Source organism: Synchiropus splendidus, chromosome 4 (genome assembly GCF_027744825.2).
Source record: "Synchiropus splendidus isolate RoL2022-P1 chromosome 4, RoL_Sspl_1.0, whole genome shotgun sequence".
NCBI lineage: Eukaryota > Metazoa > Chordata > Actinopteri > Syngnathiformes > Callionymidae > Synchiropus > Synchiropus splendidus.
This window is the reverse complement of record NC_071337.1, coordinates 32,731,094-32,756,220: the sequence shown is the minus strand read 5'-3', so window position 1 is coordinate 32,756,220 and position 25,127 is coordinate 32,731,094. Positions and strand designations below refer to the sequence as shown.

At 41.2% G+C, this 25,127-nt stretch overlaps 1 protein-coding gene across 2 annotated transcripts in view; it reads left to right on the top strand.

The window, feature by feature from the left end:
- The window catches only part of phf14 (PHD finger protein 14), a 62,680-nt gene extending 37,830 nt beyond the window's left edge, over window positions 1–24,850 (top strand). Inside the window, exons 17-18 of one of the 2 annotated variants that reach the window (XM_053863385.1) lie at window positions 7,066–7,183; window positions 23,440–24,850. In XM_053863385.1, the coding sequence (XP_053719360.1) occupies window positions 7,066–7,183; window positions 23,440–23,493 (172 nt within the window). In that variant the 3' untranslated portion in view covers window positions 23,494–24,850. The remainder of the gene's footprint in view (window positions 1–7,065; window positions 7,184–23,439) is intronic. The other variant, XM_053863384.1, reaches the window with a different exon arrangement.
- Window positions 24,851–25,127: the final 277 nt, after the last annotated feature.

Below are 25,127 nucleotides of genomic sequence, written 5' to 3'. Positions count from 1 at the left end.
ACACAAACCTATAACCCTGAGCGATGGAGCAGATCGCAACATTGATGCTCTGTGTCACTGGAATCAGAATGTGGTTAATTTACTGAAACATGGCTCGGTTCTGTCTCTCACTTCCGCCTCTGCCTGTGATGACAGACTCCAGAGCCATGATTTTACAGCATTCGGGAGTCCCGGTTACTCATTTCATCTAGTGAGTGTGTGTTGTTCATGCATACACAACAGTTCAAGATCATGACTATGCATATGCGTATGATGCACTGAACTAACTTATATCACTTCATCACGTGATTTGGTTGGTTAGCTTACAAATCTACCACAAACCCGTGGAAGAAAGAACAAGGAACCTAAGTGGACAGATTCCATAATTTACATAATTTATATTTAGTTATCCACTGTTTGGAGCGTATTTGTCCTGTCCTCTCCATGTACCATTTTGTCCTCTGCTTAGGGACCTCCTATCCTGCTTAAAATTATGTTCTCTGCCCCCTCTCTCTCTCTCTCCCTCTCTCTCTCTATGTATATATATATATATATATATATATATATATATATATATATATATATATATATACACACACACATATAGGGAGTTGCTCGAGACGTCTCCCCGCAGAAGGTGCATCGTACCCGGGTTGCTCGCACCGACTTAGCACGCTATATGACTGCGAAGCACCAGTTCCAGTTACAGGCAGACCACTTCAGTGACATTGTTCACTAAATGAGCTAAAACTCAGCCACAGAGCAAGTAAGCTGAGAACGCAGCTGCATGAATGATGTTGACAATAAAGACGAAGGACGGAGTGCAGACGAGCTCATCGTACGGGGGCTGAGTTGAGCGCGACGTAGCCGGTCAAAAGATCTGAATGAATCGTTCTATCGAACGAACTAATCGTTCATTGAACCGGGAAAGGAATTGAACGAAACTTTGAACGATTAGTTCATCGAGCCGGGAAGGGAATTGAACGAAACTTGTGATTGTGCTAGAAAGAGAAGGGAAAGAGAGAAGCAAACAACAAAACACCTGTTTCCTTCTAGCTGTTTTTCTCATCAGCAGTTGTTTTCATAATACACTCTTGTCCACTTTTAAATTAGCATTGCTAACATGCGATATTGCAGCATGTCACTCATAAACCATTCTGATGCTGACCTTGTGTGTTAGAGGTAAGGATGCATACATTATAAACTATGGCTTCAGGAAGCAGTGACTGAATGAATGACAGTTATAAATCCTGCCCTTTATTCCCACATTTTTTGGAAGTGTGGCTGGGTGGAACTATGTGTCAGCTTGTGTCTGTATTAGGTCCTCATTTGAGTTGTGTATTATTGTCAGTCCTTTCTGTTTGTTTGTTCTTGTCAATCAGTTTTGTGCGCCTGTTGTAGTCCTTTAAATGTTGCTAACCTACTGCTGCTATGTCTGAGGTCTCTTCTCCAGAGTAATCTTGCGGTTTCTGTGTCAGATCTATTTTCTAGACAACCCTCATGTTGTTGAGGTTTTTAATTTCCTTTGTCTGGAGTATCTTCTTGATCATTATTCATACACTCAAATTTTAGAAACGATTAATCCAATGACAAAGTGGAGGGACGCCATTGTTCGATTCACTCCATTAAGCATTGTTTATTAGTCAGGGGAAGTAATGAAAGCCCCTCACTTCCGGTAGCGCCCTTCCAAATTAAATAAAAATGACGGTGACGTGAGGAAACTGCTTCTGCGCTCGCAAAAGTGAACTAATCACTCCGTGAGATGACTCATAGTTTTCAGTTCATTTTGAAGAGTCGTTCATAGAACAACACCTCACTAGTCTGATCGTTCATGGTGGCTAGCCATGCTGCTTTGAGAGCCTTGAATTTCATCACTTCCCCTGTGCAGAGTGCATCACTAAATCCTAAAATTCTGTACTTGATTATGTTCTCTGTGTCATCAACTTCCATGTCATCTGGTACTAGCTTTGGCTTCCAATGGGACAATTCTCTCCTCATAACCAGCTGATGAGATCTTTGGAGTAGCGTTTGTAATTGAGGAGCACATTCATTAACGCATTTTCCCTCTTGACTCTTCAGCTTTATATTTCAGTGATGACTTTTCCACTGAATGTTTTCTTGAGTTCTGCCTTTTCCTTTTTCAGACCAACTCTTTGCATTCAGAATATTTAGGAACAAGACCCCAGGTCTTTAGTGAAACTAAAAGTCTGTGTATACTGTTGTGCCAGGACATACAACAGCCGGATATTTTAGGTGGAGCAGAGCATCACATCACTTCTTGAATGCTTTAGTAATATCGTACTTCTGGTGTTTATTCTTAAAGAAATCTTTGGACCCAAAGACCAACCATGATTTTTGTTGACCTGATACAGATGCTTGTGTAATGGGCTAGTACCTTGGATGCTAAACATGCAACACTAAAAAGAGCAGTTTTCCGTTCATGTTTGTGGCATTTGACAGACTGATTTCCAGTAAGTCAGCAATAGCCTCATATTTATGTTGTGTGTTACTAAGCCAAGACATTATTTTGACATTAATGAACTGACTAAAACTCACGCACACTAAAACGGTGGCGATCTTGGTCGGCTATAATAAGCATGATTGTGACAACGTCACACGAGGAATAACACTGAAGGAAGTGGACCTACATTACCAAGCAGAGCAATGTGCATTTGGCGGGCAAAAGCAATCAATCATGTCCTTTTCGCCCATCACCTCCAATAAGATTACATCAATCAATATGTAGTGTTTTGAGTGATTGGATTTAGTCCACCTCCAAAAGGACACTGCTCAATTCTCCTCATGATTAAAGCTGGGCTAAATTGCTTTGATAACATCAAGGACCTTGTTGAACTTGGGCTCAGAGGGCTGTGTTGGAACAGACAATGAATATTCAGTGGCCAGACGTTGGATTATGTCTCTTTCTAGACTTATTTTATTACAATGTTTTAATGTAAACAAATGCTGCTGCAAAAAGAAAAAAAAAAACTCAAAACAAAATAAAATCAACATATTCAGCTAAACTTGAGGATTGTTTCCAGTTATGTTGTTCTTCAAAATTCCAGTGGACCTTGAATTATGTTTAAGCGTTCTGCCCTTTTGGCTGCACTTATTGTGAATTTCTCAGATTGTATTTCTTTGTTTTAATCCTTGATGCGAAGATTTTTCAGTCTCCAAGCTACCTCCACCTCAGACAAAGACATTCACCACAGAGAATGGAAAATATAGTTCTGCTCTTCGTATTTCTTTCTGTTGTCTCAAAGGTATTACTAAACTTTACCACATTGTTAACCTTCTTACTGTGTTGAGAGATTGGTGCTTATAGAAGAAATTTCAGTGAGTACGCCAGTCAGAGATCCACATTGATTTTACATATTTTTGCAGCTCAGTTTGTAAGTGTCTGTGTGTGTACTAGGCCTGCACGATAAATCGTTAAAAAATCGCGATTTCGATTCACCCTTGTGTTTGATTTAATTGAATTTCGATTCACATTACAAACCGACTGGATTTGCCTCACAAATGCAACTTTTCTTTGTGAGTTTTACGCTCCCAAGCGGCGCTGCAAGCTACTACTGTCTGAGTTCCCACAATGCTCGTGACTTCTCCTTCAACCAATGACGAAGTGCCTTGTAGTCACGCGTTTCACTGGTGACGTGAACGTTCGGTCGGTGGCAGGATAGAAAGTGAAGGAATATGGATGACAAACCGGGAACTAGTGAGGAGACTCAGCCCCCCAAACACGTTACGAAACAAAGGACGGAGCAGGGAGAATGTTCTGGGGTCATGGAAGCGAGAGCGCTGGTTTCTCAGCAGCTGTTAGCGAAGCTGATGCTTGGCAACACCCGCTGATCCCAGAGTGACATTCCGAACGTTAAGCTAATTGCCAAACAAATAATCATTAATTTCACCGAGCTAGATGAGCAGCCTTTCTCAGGTGTCGTTTACACGGAGACAGAATCGACCGGATCTGTCACCGTTTTGGAGTCATGTGCTGTGTTCGTCAGCCACCTGTATCTGAAACTGAAGTGGAAACTTTCATCAATGCAGTGCCCTCTGTCTCTGAGTCCCGCTACAGTATGTCACTCTTTCACAGACACAGCACAGTCTCTAGAGCAGAGGTGGGCAATTAAATTTCCCAAGGGGCCGGGTTATATATTGTGACCGTTGAGAAGGGCCGTCAAACACAAGAGTGATTATGAATCTACACTGTAAAAATGAATAGAAACTGTTGGTTTGTTGTGTTTTATTTAATTTAAACCACATTCCATTTAAAGATTGTCAATGTGGCTCATACATTTCAAAATTTACTTTCAATTCTGATGTATTTTAAGGGACAAGAAATACTCCTAAAATAGCCAACGGAAAAGATTTAGAAAAATAATTAAACAAGAAAGTTATGTTTCAGTTACTTCATAATAAACAAAAAACAATCCATAAGACAAAATGTCAGAGACAACAACAATGTCAGTTTTATAGTTTTGCTCTGACTCCAGGAGGGCCACATAAATACAGTCAAAGGGCCGCATTTGGCCCCCGGGCCGCACTTTGCCCAGGTCTGCTCTAGAGAGTCACCTGTCACGTCTCACATCAAATTAAATGTTTTTCACTTGTGTCCTTTTGATATAATAGTTACTGCATTCTGCAAGTCTTTTTTGCCTTCTAGAAAAGGTATAATAAAACCTTTCTGAATTAAAATGGTTCATGTTTTCACATCTTCGACACAGAAGGTCTCATCATTTTGATTACAAATTCATTGTCAATCCATGTGATCGGTCTCCTGATCAGAGCATCCCTACCACAACTCTATATCAGCACCTCAAACGTCATATGCCGGGTGATGCAACTTTGTTTTGTCATGGTTTATGTGTGCAATACACTACGTATTTCATGGGGGAAAAAATTCATGGCAGAGAATCGCGATATCAATTCTTAGCTAAAAAAATCGTGATTCATATTTTCCCCTGAATCGTGCAAGCCTAATGTGTACCTGGTCCATTTCTTGACATTTATGTTGAAGACATCGAGGCTCATGTTGTTAGCTGATAAATGAAACTTGTAAAGTAACACATTTTCACACCCATGATTGGCACAGCTCCCCCCCCCCGTGACCCTCTACTGGAGGACAAATGTATGTAGGTATGTAATAGAGATGGGATATTGCATTTTGTAACATCTCATGTCAGACTGCACCCCAGAGTCAGCTCATCTGATCCATAGCAAGTGCAGCAACTCAGGCACTGCAGTGAATCCAATGCAAAGAATGATCACTTCTTATTTCAAGAACCCGCTTACTCAGCAGTGTTGCTGATCAACTCCCATGGCACGTGGAGATTATCAACGTTGGTGATCATCAACAATCATCCCCAGGTGACGTTCTAGTAAGTCCTGATTTCACATATTATGTGTTTCTTCATGTGATCCTATAGATCATATCACGCTCATGGTAGTTTTTCAAGCATTTGACACAGAGGAGACAGCTTCCGTTCAAGCTGTTTTTCTCATCAGCAGTTGTTTTCATAAGACACCCTGGTCCACTTTTAAATTAGCATTGCTAACATGCAATATCACAGCATATTACTCATAAACCATTCTGATGCTGACCTTGTGAGGTCAGGGTGCATACATTAAACTATGGCTTCAGGAAACAATGACTTTGAATGAAGGGCAGTGATAAATCCTGCCCTGGCTGGAACTTTGTGTCAGCTTGTGTCTGTATTAGATCCTCATTTGAGTTGTGTATTATTGTCAGTCTTTTCTTCTTTGTTTGTTCTTGTCAATCAAGAACAAACAAAGAAGAAAAGACTGTCAGTTTTGCGTTTGTGTGTGTGTATTAGGGCATGTTTGTTGTAGTCCTTTGAATGTTGCTAACCTTCTGCTACGTTTAATCTCTGAGGTCTCTTTTAATCTAGAAGTGTCTGTGTCAGATCTATTTTGTAGAAAACCCTCATGTTGTTGAGGTTTTTCATGTCCTTTTTCAGTGAGTTCCACATTTTCACTCCCACGAATGCAGTCTACATTTGTGTGGTTATGGCATATGGTTGGTAGAAGCTCTCTCATCTTTCTCTGCTCCTCCATCAAGAGTTAGTTTAAACAGTCTTTTTTGTCTTTGATCCAGTAGAAGTCCATTTCTGGCTCTAAACATGCTCAGCAGTATTCGTCCCTCTACAACTGTGGTAACTTCAGTGCTCTTGCTTTAGCAAACAGTCCATTCAGATCTGCTCTGTAATCTACCTTATACAGCTTGACTCTGCAGAGTTGGTGTAGGATGGTTCCAATTCATCTTTGAAAATCTGACTACAGTGGAGACAGTGAAGGGAGGTCAGATCGGTATGCTGAAGAACAACACAGGCACATTAAATTATAATATTGAAACAATTGCTTTCTGCTCATAAAAAATGAAATGTAGCTGAAGCTCTGATGTCAATATTTACAATAAGTTTCCACGTGTACAACTTTGTACTTAATTTTATTGTTGGTTAGTGATGACTGTTGGAAAACAGGGCAGTCATGTCATTGCTTTTTCTGAAGGTTGTGGCCCTAGAGATAGAGACATGAAATCGGTGTAATTAAATTATGTCAGTACATGTAACTCAGTACTCCTGCAACATCTGCCCCTTTGAACAGTGATTTTCTTTTCCTGTACAAATTTTACATTTTGTAACATTGTTTTATCCATGACATCTTTTATTCCAAAGTCCTGATGTAAATGTCATATAATAAATATAAACTTTGCGTGGGCGAGGCCTTGTGCTTACTTATAATGAGTCAGCTTTCATAATTATGGTTCATTTAGCGCTTCCGTTTAATGGCATTGTTACCATTCAGTCCTTAATTTGATGGCTTCAGCAGTGCGTGTTTGGTGACATTTGGTTGTTGGGGAGGTTGAGAAGGTTTCAGTTCATTGTCAATTCTGCTGGTGATTAGCATCGTCTGCGTGTTCTGACCATGCCTTATAAACTGAATTCTGAGGTTTTGGATGAGGAAAAATATTCAGAGCACTACAAATATAGGCAAATTATTTGACTTGAAGCATTGACCTATTAAAATGTGGACTGAAGACATTGCCTTCTTCTCTGTGTGCTGCAGGTGCGACCAATGTTGTCACTGCTATCACTTTGGATGCCTGGATCCTCCACTGAAGAAGTCACCTAAACAGACTGGTTATGGTTGGATTTGCCAGGATTGTGACACTTCTTACTCACAGGTGAGTAATTGTCCCCTTAGGGAACAATAAAAAAACATTGCAAACCAAAAAAGAAGAAAAAGAAAAAAAAAAACTATCACTTGATCTACAATACCTAAACGTTATGAAGTGCAATTTCACCAATGCACCAAGTGGCAACTGAAGGTGGAGCTATCAAGCAATGCAGTGTAGGTATGTCTGCTTAAAATACAATTTCACAATCAAACTCAAACAGTGTTATTGCTTGTTGAGTTTTAGTTCAGTTTGATTTTGTAACGAATACTGAAGCAGGAGACTCAAATGCAGGTTTGGGGATCAGAAGATTGTTATTTAATCGTGCTGAGTAGGAAGGTTCTTCTGATTCTGTGGAGGAGATCCTGGACTAGTGGTTGTTGAGGATCCAGGAATCCGGCTGGCCGTGCGGTGATGGTGCAGGAGGTGCAGGCAGTGGAGTAGGGGTTCAGGAGGTGCAGGCAGTGGAGTAGGGGTTCAGGAGGTGCAGGCAGGCAGAATCTCTGAGGCAGAGGAGACAAACTGAAAAGACTCTGACGATGCGATGTGCAGGCAGAGATAAATAGCTAACTATCCCGCTCGAGAACCAACCATGAAGGGTTGACGAACAGGCGAGGACTGGCAGGTTGGTCCGGTCTTTATGCCGTCAGAAGATTGGAGGCAGGTGTGAATGTGACGAGGTGGGTTGGGGGGTGACGTCAGCGGAAGAGGTTGTGACAGATTTAGCCTTTGGAAGTCCAAATGTTCTACTTGAAGGGAAGACCACTCTGCAGAGGAGGATACTGTATGATGTCCTGGGCTTCAGAGGTGATCTTGGTGTGGAAAGTTGCTGACGGGTCGGGAAAAGTGATACCAATAATATTGCTGTTGACGTGTTAGAACCTCATTTTGTCTCTTGCCAAACCAGGAGAGTAGCATGTCAGAAATCAGCTGATGGAAGGCGTCTGCAATCTCATCTGGGCAAATGCACAGGTGGATCTCCTTTACAGTAAAATGTGAATAACGTCCTATTTGCATCACTTTTCATGGGCTGATTTCATGTCAGATGGACACTCAGTGCTGTGCAGTGCTCCGTAAAAAAATGTACCATCACTGATTACAAGCGCAGCGAAGTCCACCACAGTGACACACATCAGGACGTGGATTTGTCACATGAGAAAGGGCCAGTGTGGCATGAGAGCCGGCAACCACCCTCATTTGCACAAGTATTGACAGCCCCATAAAAACCCACGATTCGCTGAATCTGCGTAATGTAGCGAGGCAGCACTGTAGTAGGTATTGGTTGCTGTCATGACCAAATATTTCACGAGTACGAGCATGGCAAAAAAAAAAAAAAAAAAAAAAGAATCACATTTGAATCGTGTACAAATGTTTTCCGCAAGAAGCCACATTTTTCAATTTGAATGAATTTGGTATATTAGTGACACTAATGATGGATTCCTCCGTGTTTGTTGTTGTTGTGTCTTGTGTCTTGTGCATCAGTGTGATCAGTGGACCAGGAACTCCTGCACTTACAGAGGTTCCGTGTTGTCTGGAGAGCAAACTGTTATATTAAATTCAATTAAAATAAAACGATTAAATGTTGCTCTCATCTACTAAATTAAACACATCTTCACGACACAACATCACATTTTAGAATAGTTTTCATTTTAGAGTTAGAATTCCCATCGCCACACACATTGGTAGTTGAGATGAATCACTGCGGAAAATATCTGAGCTGAAAGTGAATTTTAAGCAGTCTTTGCAGATGTTCCAGTAGCAGCCCATTTCCGACTCTAAGCGTTTGTTCGTCACTCTGGTAGCTCAGGTTGCTACAGTGCTCTTGCTTTTACGGTTTATTGGTATGTGCTCCGTAATCTGTAACCTTATTCTAATAGCCTTCTTCTGTAAAAGAAGCAGCGGTCGTGTATTACTTGGATAGGTGTTCCCCCACACCTCGACTCAATTTGTGTATTTGTGTGTCTGTGTCTACCTGGTGTCCAATACTAAAGACAAAACACTTCCTTGTGGGGACCCTATGCCTTGGTGGGGATCGTTTGGGCAGATCCCACAAACCCAAGCCTCAATTTGAGGATGAAGACATCACTAGAGGGTCATTATAATGGGGTTTATGTTTGGTTTGGGATCCTTCTTAAAGGCATTTGGTAGTTTAAGAATATTTGCTTTTGGCGGCTCTGCTGCTCGGTAGGTAGGTGAGGGTCGGGACGAAGATTGATCGGTATATAGAGAGCTTTGCCTTCTGGCTCAGCTCTCTCTTATGGACAACAGTGCGGCAAAGGGATTGCAATACCGCCCCTGCTGCCCCAATTCGCCAACCAATCTCCAAATCCCTAATCCCCTCACATGAGAACAACACCCCGAGATACTTAAACTTCTCCACTTGAGGCAAGATCTCAGTCCCTACCTGGAGAGAGCAATCCATCTGTTTCCGGTTGAGAACCATGGTCTCGGACTTAGAGGTGCCGATCCTCATCCCAGCCGCTTCACACTCAGACACAAACCGATCCAGCGTGAGCTGTAGGTCACGCGATGATGAAGCCATCAGAACCAAATCATCTGCAAAGAGTAGAGACTGGATCATCAGGCCACCAAACTGCAAACCCTCCTCACCAGAGCTGCGCCTCGAAATCCTGTCCATGTAGATCAAGAACAGGATTGGAGACAAAGCACAACCCTGACGAAGACCAACCCTCACTGGGAATACATCGGACTTGCATCCATGTGTACGAACACAACTCCCGCCCCGGGAATACAGGGACTGAACAGCCCTCAGTAGAGAACCACTCACCCCATACTCCCGAAGCACCTCCCACAACCGATCCCTGGGCACCTGGTCATACGCCTTCTCCAAGCACATGTAGACGGGTTGGTCATACTCCCAGGAACCCTCATGAACAGTCGCAAGAGTAAAGAGTTGGTTCGTAGTTCCACGGCCAGGACGGAACCTGCATTGTTCCTCTTGAATCCGAGGTTCGACTATCAATCGGACCCTCCTTTCCAGCACCTTAGAGTAGACCAGGGGTGGGCAAACTGTTCCACAAAGGGCCGCAGTGGGTGCAGGTTTTTGTTCCAACCAATCAAGAGGACACTTTTTCACCAGGTGTTTTAGGGGTACAATCACTCAGTCAGTCACCTCCACTTCATTGGTCAAACTGTGTGAGCTTGTTTGGTTGGAAGAAAAACCTGCACCACCACGGCCCTTTGAGGACCGGATTGCCCACCCTTGGAGTAGACCTTACCAGGGAGGCTGAGGAGTGTGATGCCTCTGTAATTTGCACACACCCTCTGGTCCCCCTTTTTAAATAGAGGGACCACCACCCCCGTCTGCCACTCTTCCGGTACCGACCCAGACCTCCACGCAATGTTGAAGAGGCGTGTCAACCAAGACAACCCATCAACACCCAGAGCTTTCAGCATTTCAGGACGAGTCTCGTCAACTCCCGCAGCCTTGCCACAGTGCAGTTTTTTGACTACCACAGTGACTTCAGACCGAGAAATTAACGAAGACTGCCCATCAGCCTCCAGCTCTGTCTCCCTTACAGAGGGCGGAATGTCTGGATTCAGGAGTTCCTCAAAGTACTCTTTCCAACGGCCAATTCCATCCTCTCTTGAAGTCAGCAGCAAACCATCCTTGCTGAAAACAGCTTGAATGTTCCGCTGCCTCCCCCTCCTGAGGTGCTTGACCGTTTTCCAGAAGCGCCTTGGTGCCGATCAAAAGTCTTCCTCCATGGACTCTCCAACACCCGCTGCTTGGCCTCAGCAATAGCCGAAGCGGCAGCCCTTCGAGCCAGACGGTACCTTGCAACTGCCTCAGGAGTCGCACAAGACATTTGGTCTCGATACGACTCCTTCTTCAGTTGGTATTCAGTATTGTATTTTTTGTAAACTCAAATAGGTGCTGCTGCAAACATTAACATATACCTCAGGTTTGAGCGCCGGGGAGAAAATTGCTGTGTTGTTTGAGAATCCCCAAATGATTGAAAAATAAATCAAATCAGAGTTCTGTCTGAAGTGCTGAAGTTCACACATAATAAAACAGTAAGAACACATTTCTGAGCAAACTGAAGCGAACTGAACCTGTTACTTGTTATTCCTGATAATTCAGTAAATGAAATGGATCCATGGAACCAACCACAGAGCAATAAGCAAGCATGTCAATAGTGATATTCTTCATTATCCCAGTGCTGAAATAACAACAACAAATCACTTGTGGTAGCCTAGAGAGGATATAGTCACTGCCACTGATCAGTTGCAGTCAGATTTGTACCTGCATAACTCCCGACTCACAACCCACCTCATCTTGATGTAGGGATCACTCTCTGATGTAGTGACCAGTCATAGCTTCATATTTTTACTGGGCGCTACAGAGGACTCTGGGAGAGTTTATCCAGACATGAAGATTTGATAGTCCCACTGGTGCGCAATAACAGGGCTCGGCCCAGCATAAGCAGAACTCTTGTTTCTCACAACAGCGTGTACCATTGCGTCTGCAGCAATGACCAAACGCTTCAGTGGTGGTCCTGTACTGACTAGATGGTTTTCATTGGATCAGCTGCAACCAATGAACACTGAGTTTATCGACAAATCAACTCACTTGAAATGCATGAGTGCGTGAGAGAAGCCTTGTTTGTGCAACCTAATGAAGTGAATACAATCAAACTAGCTGTAGCCGTGCAGTTTCGTCCTGTGATCATATCCAAACTCGGCGTGACTGAGTTGTTTTCAGATGAAACAGATAAAAAATGTCACTCAGCAATGCAGACCATGCAGATACAAAAGAAGAGGAACACCCCGGCCTCACATAAAAAGCATGTTCACTTTTAAAACAGTACAGCTACAGTTTGCAGTGTCTTCTGTGTTTGCCTATACAAATGGAGATTTAACTACTGTGCACCTCTGCGCCTCAGACAAATTCCTTTTTTTCCTTCTCAACTGGCAGTGCTCAGCGCAAAATAGCTGGTTTGTGACCCACGACGGAGCACGTCTGACGGAAGCCGTCATCAGCCGCGTGACACGAGCCCGAACCTATTTGCCTGACCACCTTATTTCTCTGCCACTTATTAACCTACGAGTCATTGTCACCTCAGATAATAACTGATGATGGACCTCTGCCATGGAACAGGATGTGGCGTTTCTCAGCCAAAAGCTGCGTAATACGGACTATCTCGATTTATCCATGTTGCTTGCACAACAAGTTGAACAAAGCGACAGAAATTACCCACGATCAAGAAGATTGTAGTCAGTGAAGTACACATCCATACGTAAAAGAAATAGTCTGGCCATCTTCAGTAACTTCAGAAAAATCAGCGTCTTTCCTCATCGTTAGGAGAACAGCTACGAGACCACAGCAATAGTTACAGCCTAACATTATTAATTTTAGTAAATCTGTCTGTCAATAAAATCGGACGTTATTTAACCTAATAAAGGCAAAAACACATGAGTTATCAAACACCTGCACATATAACGAGTCCTGGACCGCTGTGCTGTGCTCCTGTTCCCCAGCACCAGTCTCCCGCAGCTGCAACAGCACACCTCTGCGAGTGTTCTGGGAGTTTGCAAAGTTGTTTCTGAACGATGATGTCTGACCAGACAGGGATCAGACGCTTTAATGCCCCGAATTTATCATGTTTGTATTTGTGTCGCGCTCTAAACATAGTTCCGGCATCTAGCATCGAGTTGCCTGAGGCAAGAAGCTCAGCCCCCACGTTGAGTTCCCCGGGACAAGGTGCAGCCCTCCGGGTGGGATCAAGTCTGGGGCCAAAACCCAACTCACTTGTGTTCACATGTCGGACTTTTGAGCTGAATGCACTTTGTCTCGAGACAGAGTGTGCAGTGTGAAAAGCCCCTAAAGCTGTGTCTGCTTTCCTGGGTGTTGAGTACCAACTTCCAAGGCACGAAAAGAATGCATGCCATCTCCTCAATCTTATATCTGCAGCTGATGCCACTGCTACTGCTGTAGGATGAGCTCCAAATGAAACCAGCAAAAAATGTAGTGACATCACTGAGTGATTCTTTGTTAAATATTAATAATAATAATTAATAATAAAATAATAATTTTATTTATTTCATTCTTTATTAAAGTACTTGATTTATTATTATTATTTCATTTATTGGATGAACTTGTTTATGTTAAAAAATAAAACAGACATTAGTCAACAGCTACTCAGTACTTGAGTAGTTTTTTTCACCGAGTACTTTTTCACTTTTATTTAAATCACTACTTTTTATTTCTACTTAAGACATATAATTCTGAAGTAACAGTGCTTTTACTTGAGTACAATTTTTGGCTACTCTACCCACCTCTGTTAATGACTGTTGCTTATGCCATGTAGTAAACCCATCAATGGCTGATGTCCCGCTCCTGAGCCCAAACAGTTCATCATTCAGATCTAGGGTGAATTCCATTTCTTTCCTTAACCCTCACCGTCATTTCTCAACCCCAGAAACAGAAACTGAACAATGCATTTATGAAATCCAAAATCATAAACACATTTTAATGTTTCTTGGATGAATGAGTCTTTACAATGTTCCACTTGTCTTACCATATTTAATATACAAGTAGTAATCTTTCTTTGTGGTCTAAGTGGTCTAGGATGGATTTTGTACAACATTTTAATATTGCAGGGTGTCCATTTGAGAATCCATTTAGAGTGTGACATTTGTGTGAAATCATGATGTACAGACCTTTTTGGTGTTCAGAAAGTCTCTGTAATAGCAAGTGTGGGTAGATAATTGTCTCCTCCAAGGGCATCGAATAAGCACTTCAAGATGAGAGCTACGTTTAAGGAAAGTTTTATTATCTGCTTTTAAATGCCAAAGCATGTGCTGTTATTGCCTGTGGGGGGAGAATGTTTCATAAATGTGAGCATTAAGTGCAGAACATTACCTGATCACTGGGAGTGAGACCCAGCTGTTCGCAGAGATAGCAGGTGGTCAACGCCTCTGTTACAAAAAAGAGTGCTGGAAGTGATTTGTAAGTGCTCCCTGCAGCGACAGCTCTTATCTCAAAGAAAGATGTCTTACAGCCCCGTGAAGAATAGGTCTTGGTGTGGAGATTTTTTTTATTTTATTTTATTTTTCATCTTGTTGCAACTGACTTCTTTGACAGAGCCACATTTCCTGGCTGAATCCAAAATGTGCCTGCTTTGGTTTCAATACGATGAACAGTTTCATTTGTTAAAACGTCCCACCACCTGGCAGGAGTATTTGGAAGATCGGCCAATTGAATTGAACTGTTTGGTCAAGATGATTGGATTTACTTATACTATGCATGCACAGAGCATTTGTCTGCATTGGATTGCAGACTAGTCTGCATTGGGGTTGGCAAGTAATGATGGGTGTGGGACACACACACACACACACACACACTCCCTGTATCGACTCAGCTCTGACACTTTATTGGTGTCCCGTAATGGTGCCATCTGCGGGAATAAATTGCCGTGCGAAATATGGTGAGTCAATAACGATGAGGTCTACATGATTTGTATGAATGAAAAAAAAAATTATAGTGATTTTTATTGATGTTATGTACCTTTTCAGTGTGCTCGTTCTATGAAGGCTTTATATTATATAGGTGGCTAGTAACGAGCTACATTTACTCCGTTACATTGACTTGAGTAAGTTTTGGGACGTTTTGTACTCCGAGGAGTAGTTTTAAACCACTAAAAACCACTCAGATTTAATGCAGGTCTTCCTGCATCTGCAGCCTGTGAGAGTCATGCTGGTCTCTTGTTCACTGCTAAATGACCACAGCTTCCCTATAACTCACTGGAGAGCCAACGACTGTTGAAGCTTAATAGTGACATCAGTGAGTGAATCTTTGATAAAAAAGTTTGTTTTGCATGTTATGTTATGTACACACAGACTTTAAACACGCACACACACCCACACAAAAAAAATTTACAATGCTTGAAGTGTTGTGCTATTTGTATTTGCTCATTTTTTTTTAATTTTTATTCTATTATTTTATTTATTTTTATTATTTATTAAAGTACTTGATTTATTTCTTTAATTTTTTTATTGAATTGATTGGATGGAATTTAATTTCTATGTGGATGATTGTTTTGTATTTTTGAATGAATGGTTGTTAAAAAAAACAGTTACTCAGTACTTGAGTAGTTTTTTCACCAAGTACTTTTTTACTTTTACTCAAGTAATTATTTAAATGACTGCTTTTTACTTCTACTTGAGTCATTTTATTCTGAAGTAACAGTACTTCTACTTGAGTACAATTTTTGCCTACTCTACCCACCTCTAGATAGTAATAGGGATGGGCAATAATATGATATCTGATCATTACTGATCTGGTCAGACTCATAGGAGGAGAACAAGGAACTCTGTGACAAAAAGGATAGAAGCAAAATCATGTGACAGTGTTGACTGGAAAGTTGGCTGGTTCTCTCATTGCTCTTGGCTGTCATGATCAATTGTTTTGGAAAGAGAAATCAGAATCAGATTCATTTAAAGTTCATCCCAGACCGATGACCATTGTGATCTATGTCAATAGAGAGACCATTGATAAAAGCTGTCCTTCGAGGGGGCTCTTACCAGCCTCACTCAGCATACAGAATCTTAAAACTGATGGATTATTCAGCTATGAATTCTGGGTAAGATGAGTCAGTGCGACGCATTAGTTCCTGAAGGGTGTGTCAGATAGCAATTCCAATTTGTACTTGATCATCAGTAATCTCTTTCACTTTCTACATGTTGTGAGAGTAGCATGAATAAATCAAGACCGTCCGTATTACGCAGCTTGTTTCCACTATTTCGTTTTAAAATAAACATGATAAGTCCCTTTTATGTTTCCTTTTGGCTGTGAAACGCCACATTCTGTTACAGTCGTGGCTGAGGTCCGTCATCAGTTTACAATTGAGTTGACAGTAACTCGTAGTGTTAAAGCAACAATGTGTAACATGTAGACATAAAAACATTATTTCCATATTTCCTGAGATGACAGGTTTCAATTTGGACTGTCAAAAATCTCGGAGTCAGACTCTCCAGCTCTCTGTTAAATGCTTCCTTGGAGTATGTAGCCTTCTCTGGGTAAGCTGCCCGGGGACATGTTCTGAGAGTGGCGTCACAGCCCCAACTCCACACCTCAGTGATCTGAGTTCTTTTGTTTACATCATGTAAGTAGACTGGGATGACAGAGCAAGATCTCGGACAAGTGTCAATAGAGGAGATGCATTTGCGGCCTAGCAATAACTGAGGGCTACGAAAGGCTTTTCTTCTGATCCTGAAGTGGCGATGTTTCTGCTCAACTTGCAAGTCAATTTTGTGTTCAATGCTGTCTTTGTTGGGTTGCCAAATCATTAAACACATGTCTATATTCTTGTAGTTTGTATATAAGTGTAGTATGCATGTCTGCAGCAAAACAGATGAACTGTGGTGCTAAAACAGGTGCTACATATGCTTTGTGTATCTTGAAAATTGTCATGGTGGCTGCTGTAGATGGACCCAAGTGCAACTAGTGTGGTTGACAGAGAACATGGACAACGAGATTAAATTAGAGAATTTAATCGGATGAAACAATAAAGACAGACAAGTAATGGTAAATAAGGGCGCCGGAAGCCAAAACTTGAACCGGGAACAACACACAAGGAAAGGCAAGAAATCTGCAAAACAACACAGATTAGAGATCAACGTCCTGAGGTGGCGACAAACAGAAAGCGCTTGGTGGTGGTGATTACGCACACACACAATGGTTAAACTTCACGGATTAATTGAGGAGTGAGATTACTAAAACTTCTCACACGCGGACTGAATTGAAGAGGAGGAAAGCGAGAGTGAGACTAGGAAGAGCGCGGAGAGAAAGCTACGGCTGAATGAGAATTCGAGCGCACAGAATTTAGAAATTCACAGAGTTTAAGGAGCAAGAACATGGAAGTCTTGTAAGAGCTTTTACCTAAATGAACGAAACGCTACAATCCGGCACGTGTAGCTGGCATCGGGAAGAATATATCCACAAGGAAGGGAATTAGCAGAATGAGCGCCAGCTGTGTATGCCTGTAAAGATGGAGGAAAGGCAGGAAACGAGAGACAATCGCAAAATAAAAGCACATGAAAAGAAAGCAGAGAGAAATACAATAAATACGGACAGGTACAAACATGACAAAAATAGTTTTTCAATGAATTGATAGCCAGCGAAAATGACTGGTTCATGTTCTAACACAATTATTGACGTCTGCTTTTTGCCATGTGGCACTGTCAAATTTTACAGTGAACATATAGCTGCCAAACCGATGAGCCACAATGCCAATAATCGCACTAGTCATGTTAGTCAATATATTGTAGTGATAAACGGTCTTTGTACCAGACTTGTAAGGCATTCTTTGTGTTAACCACTGGTCTTGGGTGTGTGATCAAATGTGGGGAACTTATTTTTGAGATGTTAACAAACATGTAAGTGTCCGTTTTATTGTGTTTGTCACAGTATTGTGTTGGTATAGCTCCGACATTAGTGGCTAGCGTACGAGCATTTATCAGACAGAAACAGTAGTCGGGGTAGTCAGTAGTATTCACTGTCATTAGCAGTGTTTATGGTCAATTGGACAAGTGTAACATGCCATATCTCATGTTCTATCGATAGATGCTGCAGCTGAGTCCTCTGTTCTTCAGACCTGCTCATAGCTGGTGAGAGACGCGACCAGCGCCAAATTTCATAATCCCTGGAAATTGTTCTGCAATTTATTAAAGAAGAATAGTTTCTAACTCCGACTGACCACAGTCAACTCCAAATAAAAGTGTGACAGCTTTCAGCATGTTTTCCATGGAAGACTCCCTTAAAGCAGCTGTAGGCAGGAATGAAAATATTTGCTTTTGGTAGAGCCACAGGTGAAAGAGTGTAATTGCAGGCTGTCGAAAAGCTGGGCCTCCGGTCCAGCCCCCATCCCACGTTTGTTTATGAGCAAAGACCGTGACGAAACAGTGAAAAATGTAATCACAGAATATACACAACACTGTCCAGCTTATACTTGACCAGGCAACTTCTAGAAGCATTCGACATCAGAGATCGAACTTCATGCAGCCAGTGAGGAGAGGCAGGATCCAGCGAGAGGTGGAAGCAGCTGCAAGACCGACGGACCCAGATAATAAAACTTATGAAGGCGAAAGTTTGAACATTTACTGATTAGGTGGCAAGAGACAACAAACCACTATCTTTTAAACACTGCAAATGACAGTGAATCAACTATTTTTGTCTGTTGACGTTAGCTGCTACACTATACCGTGATAAACACAATAAAATGACAAACGCAAACTTACATGTTTATCATCTCAAAAATAAGTTCCCCGCATTTGATAGCACACCCAAGACCCTGAGTAAGCAAGTTGACTGTACTCTTCGACAGTGCAATATGACAAACAGCAGACATCCATAACTGTGTTAGAACATGAGCCAGTCATTTTCACTGGCAATCATTTCATTGAAAAAATATTTTCACCATGCACGACGTATATCCATCCCGTTTTAGCATCACAGCGGTGGGGGTGGAGTTGGGGCTGTGACGCCACTCTCAGAGAAAGTTACATACTCCAAGGGAGCGTTTAACAGAGAGCTGGAGGGTCTGACTACGGGACTTTGGACTGTTCAAAATTAAACCTGTCATCTCAGGAAATCTGAAAATTATCTATTTATGTCTAAATAGTAATATTTAGACATAATTACTGCTATTTATATTTATTTCTCATCATTAAATGATAGCGGTTTGTTGTCACCAATTCAGTAAATGTCAAAACGTTCCCCTTTGTTTCATTCTGAAATGTGCATTACAAATAAAATTGTATTATCTGAGAAAGGAACTTTGGGAAAATGGCCAGTAATTTTATTTATAATTATCACACAAAATAACACCTAGGAAAACTTGATGAGTACCTTTTGGTTAAATCTAAATATATTTACTCCTTGTTCAGTTTGTTATTGAACACTGTTACGAACAACGATATGATAGCAGGTAACAAGCCGCAACTGATCTGATGCTAGTGTACCTTCCGTTAACCATTGCAACAGTCCACAGCTACAGGTTGAGGAGCGTAATTTGGAAGTTTTCATTTGAAACACGGGTCATTAAATCATTCTAATATGTATAATATGTATAGAATTAAAACAGATGATGTGTCTCATGCTCTACAGACCACAAGGTTCTGACGAGCTGTACCACTCCAAACATAGCTGAAATGTTGGACAGAGCTATGCAAAAGTAGGTGTGGGAGGGCTGAGGAGCAAAACAAGACATTTTGGAGTCACCAAGTGAGAAAAAAGTCAGTCTTGAATCACATGTATTATTGCAGTAATTCAAGTGCACTTTTAGACTAAAGAGTTTTGTTTAAGTCTGAGTTGTCTAATTTACAACTTTGCACTTAAAACATGCCTTTTAAGGTGAGAAGAAAAAGTACATTTTGTATGTTAAGACAGTGAAGCTATTGTCATTATTCAAGAGCGCATTCAGAATCGAATGGACATTAATCAATTCAGACCTTTGTGAAATTAAATCACATCGATTCAGGACAATGGCCATGAGACCCAGCCCTATCGACACTTTGTTTTTGCCAGCCTGTTTGAGTTAGATAAAGTTGAATCAACTAAGGCAATGCTCTTTCTGCTGTTGGCCATGGCCCCTCACTGATTTCATTTCAGCAATAAAGTGACTGTCCTGCAGCACTATGTCTGTGCCCTTTAATTTTTAAGCCCATTACTGTTCCAAGCAGTGCTTGTTTAAGGCTTTATTTACTCCCTTGCAGCACTGCCCAGCAGACTGTGAATAACAGCGAAAGATTCAGTTAAAAGGTTTGATATGCCAAAAGCTCTGCTGAAGAAGGAAGTGCAAAACTTGTGTGGGATGCCACGACTTCAGCTGCACTTAGACTTGCACATTTTGAAATTACTGAAAGATCAATGCACATTCACCACTTATGCTTTGTATCAGCTAGTTGGACCACTTGTGACCACCAAATTTAAGTTCCATGGGTTTGTGCGCTAACCACAAGTCACTTGAACCTTGAACCTCCAACCTATTTTGATACAAGTCCTCGTAGGCCCTCTGTTTGGCCATTGACACCTCTACCTTTGTCTTTTGCTGGGCCTCCCTGTACTCCTCCTGTCTACTCTCCTCTGTTCTCTCAATGTACCACTTTTTCTTAGCTAACCTCTTCCTTTGTACGCACTCTTGCACTTCTTCGTTCCACCACCAAGTCTCCTTATCCACCTTTCTTCCAGATGACACACCAAGATCTCTTCTACCTGTCTCCCTGATCACCTCAGCCGTAGTTGTCCAGTCATCTGGAAGTCCTTCATGGCCACTCAAAGCCTGCTTTAATCCCTCCCTGAAGGCAACACAAAACTCTTCCTCCTTCAGCTTCCACCACTTTGTCTTCTTCTCTGCCTTTGCCCTCTTCACCTTCCTCACCACCATGGTCATCCTGCACACCACCATCCTGTGTTGTCTGGCCACACTCTCATCCACTACTACTTCACAATCACTAATCTCCTTCAAGCGACATTGTCTACACAAGACGTAGTGTTTTGCTTTCTATGAAAATGATGTTGTGGAGCATACTCTTGGTGGCTTTTTGTTGTTGTTTTTTAAAATCCTTTTAGCAGTCTCATACAATTTACCAAAGTAAAATTAAGTATCTTTTCATCGCCAAATTCTGATTCAGAAGTTCAAAGGGGAAGATAAGTGTTCCTGTAGGGAGTCTGAGTGACAGAAAACCAGCCCTGCGAAATGTAGAAAGATGAGAGCCAAAATAATTCATGGTTGTCCAGTCTATTGCTTCAACTAGCCACTGTTGACACATACAACCCTCAAAGGAGTCAATTTGTGTTTCAAATAGGTGTCTGGTTACTTTTGTGGTGGACTTGTAACTGTTCTGATTTATCTACATCCTTGTTGCCGAGGAAATATGAAGTCTCTTTCTGGCGTTGATGATCATAGTACAAGAGCATCATTCTGCATACTTCATCTGAAAGTTTACTTTTGATCCTCAACATTGAATAAACCATGTAGCAATAAATTAACTGATCACTGAAGAAAAGTAATTTAACTTACTAACTTCTCTAGATGTAAGTGTGGTGATTATCCTTCTAGTCCTGCTTAGTCAGGAATCAGTAATTTCATCAACAAAAAAACAGTGTCACGTGTTGGAACATTAGAAACAGAAGTTTCAGAAAGAAGACCAGGAAGACAAGTGATGTTCAAAAGGAGCACATGAAAGTGGATGGGTGTGACAAGGGGAGGTGCAGGAGGATGCAAGAGCAACGAAGGTCCACATTCAATTTTCCTCACTTACTCTTGTGTTTCGAATGTTCAGGTCCTCCTCTCCATGATGCAGTGACTCCCTTATCATGATGATGCTCAGTTTTAATGTTCAATGTACAGACGCCTTTCGAAAGCCAAAACACCCATTGAAAATGAATGGGACCGGGATCGAAAGAAGCCAAAAAAAGACCCTAATTCAATGGCTCGCAGAGCAAAAAGCTCAGATGCAGCCGAATTCGTCCTCTGTCACCCTAAAATAAAGATCAGAGCCAAGTCGTATCATTTGCTCACAAATCGGTCTCAAAGAACCGCAGATTTTGTAAAAATCGAAAAGTTAGGGTGACCAATTAAGTTAGAGTGGAGGAGAGGACAAAAAAATGTTGGTTTTGCGTTTCTAAACTGCGATTGTGGCAAAACTGTGGGGTGCAGAAACGTGAAAATATCCAGTTTTGTAGTCAAACTTGTCCTCTCTAGTAAATTGTGCTCAGAATTACTGTTGCACTTTCAGAATTTGCGTGACAGTCGCGCAAGGGCAGCAATCGCTGATCCGGCCCCATTGAAAATGCATTGGCGAGGAGAGGCTGCTGCGCGAAAATCGCGGCAAAGTTACTCATTTTCAACTCACCATCATGGCCAAACCGTAGACTGCAGACATATGAAATTTGTCTCAGTTACAGACGAAAGCCTCAGGATTCTCACGGTGTGCCGTCTGAAGCGTTATCATGCAGCAGTTTTGACTGTCACTGTGAGTGAGAGGGAGGGGGAGTGTTGCCGTGGCGATGGAGCTTCAGAGTAGGGGAAGAGGTCTCAGCAAAACAAAGGTCTCAAAACATAACTGCAGACCTCCGGAGTCGTGAGTCACAGCAGCGTCTAGTTTCATTTTAAGTTCTCCCCATTTAAAATCTCAAGCCATTGGTTCAGAGCAATCAACACCATGGCCCTAGATATATATATATATATATATATATATATTAGGGGTGGGTTTTGAGTAAAAAAAATATCTAGTTTTCACATTTTTCAATTTGAATGAATTTGGTATATTGCTGAATCAAATGATGGGTCCATTCATACATTTAAACAACATGATATTGTTTATTTTGCATCAGTTTGACAATGGCACAATTAATCAGGATGGTGGCTGTATTCAAGCTTTTCTATCTCCTCATTTAAACTAAAGCTCTTTTAATGTCTTGAATATATTTGTATAAGAATTTCAATTTTCTAAGAATTTCAAGTACATTCAGAGTAGTGGAAACCCTGGCCATTGTGTAACGGAAAGCATCAAAAAAAGCAACAAAAACATACTGCTTTTGTTTGCTTTTGTTCAGGGATTCCTCCATGTTTGTTGTTGCTGTTATCATCCTAGCTGCGACGAGTCTTGTGATCAGTGTGATCAGTGTACCAGGAACTTGTGCACTTACAAAAGGTTTCGTGTTGTCTGGAGAGCAAACTGTTATTACTGTTATAACTGTTTTCAAATTCTCTGTACACACATCGGTTTCCAGAAAACATTGTGTTCACGTTCACACCAACCCGTGTATGTCTGCTGCCAGTACATTTCAAAACTAAAGGTGGCAGCATAATGAGAAGCTGACACCCACATTAGACAGTCTAAATCCCGAAAAAAGCAACAACAGCAACCTGTCTCCTTGTTCATATTGTACAGAATCTGTATTTGCAAATGCTAACATGCAAAGAAGCCATACACCAACATCTGCTGATACTGTGAAATCTACTGCCTGCCTTTCCTTCAATAACCAGCTCCGTCTTAATGGGGCCTTTTATTCAAGCGTTTTGTGTGAACAGACTCATGTTCAATTGGGGTCCAGCAGTTTTAAAAGACTCTCATATCAAAAAAGGAGCCCCTGATGGGAACATGAGGAAATGAGAAGACAGAATTAGACAGCATTTCCTTAACAACCATATACTGTGTGAGACCATGTCTAGTGCTGTTGCATAAACTTGTAAGAGCTCCTGTCAACGATCTTTTTTAAATGCTGTGTATTGCAGGAGGAAGGCCATGCTGCCAAAGAGTGTGAGACCAAAGCAGACATTCCCAGCTGATCCCAAGCCATGGAACACCCGCAGCTGCTTGCATTCGTACCACCTATGTTAGTGTTAGCAAACAAGTTGATTTGCTGTGGAGAAGAACATTCGGAATGGTCACCAGAACTCCTATAAGTAACACTTGCACGTAACTTTAACAGATATTGTATTTGTCCGGTGTTTTGACCTTTCATTTACTTTCTGCCTCTTATAGTATTCCCGTTTTCATCTTATGTAACACCTTCATTTTAGACTTTATTCTTATCAATCTGCAAATGACCTGTCGCAGGTGGGATTGCATGTGGATGTCCAGGTGTCAAGTGTTGTATAGGTCAATTTAACGGCAAGAATTGTCTCCAGATAACGGAAAACAGTCACTAGCCTCTCCAAACTCAACAACAGTTACCATGTAATTAATGTCTGGAAGAGACCTATTGTATGACAGTCATCTCACAACGAAAGGTTTAGAAATGGGACCAGCACGGAGCCAGTGTGGAGGATAAGACACGGTTGGTGTACACATTAAATTGCGTATACATGACACTTTTCTGATTTCTAAAACAGATTGCACGCCCTGTTTCAGTTTATGAAACACAAGCTGTCCTAAAGTTGATGCAGCAAAGGATGCACTTCATCCCTGTCACATCAGGCCTGTATAACAGAGGTGGCAAAAGTGTATCATCGTCATGTTCATATTCAATCATATTCACTGTGTTACCCAAAGTCATGTTGCCAAGCCAATATTTGTGATTTATTTTGTGAATCGTTATCAAATGAAGTATTATACAATGAGTAAATTCAAGTTTCATTTTTGATTACCTTTCTTCTTTCCTATTGTCTTTATTCTTTATGGGCCCTTATATTAGTCTTAGTACACAATGTGGCCTATTAATAACTATTAATATGCACGTTACTTGCTTATTTATGGCCAATCAGTCATTATAATGTGCAATAAATTAACTTCTGGTCACCATTCCTCACAAAATGCAAATGTGTAATGTGTCAGGCTGAACAAGACAGCCATAGACACATTCTAAGGATTAATTACAGGGTAATAATCAGGTAATACATGTTTAAATACGTTATTTATGGTAATATCTGTTCCCTAATCTAAAGTGTGAGGCTTCATTTCAAGTTATTTGAATTAAGCTCGACTGAAATGCTGTATTATCAAGCCCAGTCAACTGATTCTCACTCCCACTGCGTGATATATTGACGGTGGGATAGTGGACTTATCGTGTCTGATGGAAATCAGCCTTCCGCATTGCATGTTAACACGTTGGCATTTCTTTTTTTTTTCTTTTAATTTTTTTTTTTTTTAACAATGCAGATAACAATCTTCATGTCTCTGCATTTTTGTTTCCAAAACAAGACCAGTATTCCTCCATGTATACATAAAACAGCACAGAAAATAATAATAAAAAGAAAAAAAGAAAAATGTTTTCTTCATATGTCTACTGTTGGATTATTTATTTTTAGTCAACCATCAGTTGTGCAATTCCTTCCTCTTTAAAAGAAGAGAGAGGCCCGTAATCTTCACCATATGTACACTTCAACTATGAGAAACAAAATGTGAAAGAAAAAAATCCAGAAAATCACAATGGCTGATTTTGAAATTTATTCGCAAACAATAGTGGGTAATAAGTATTTGG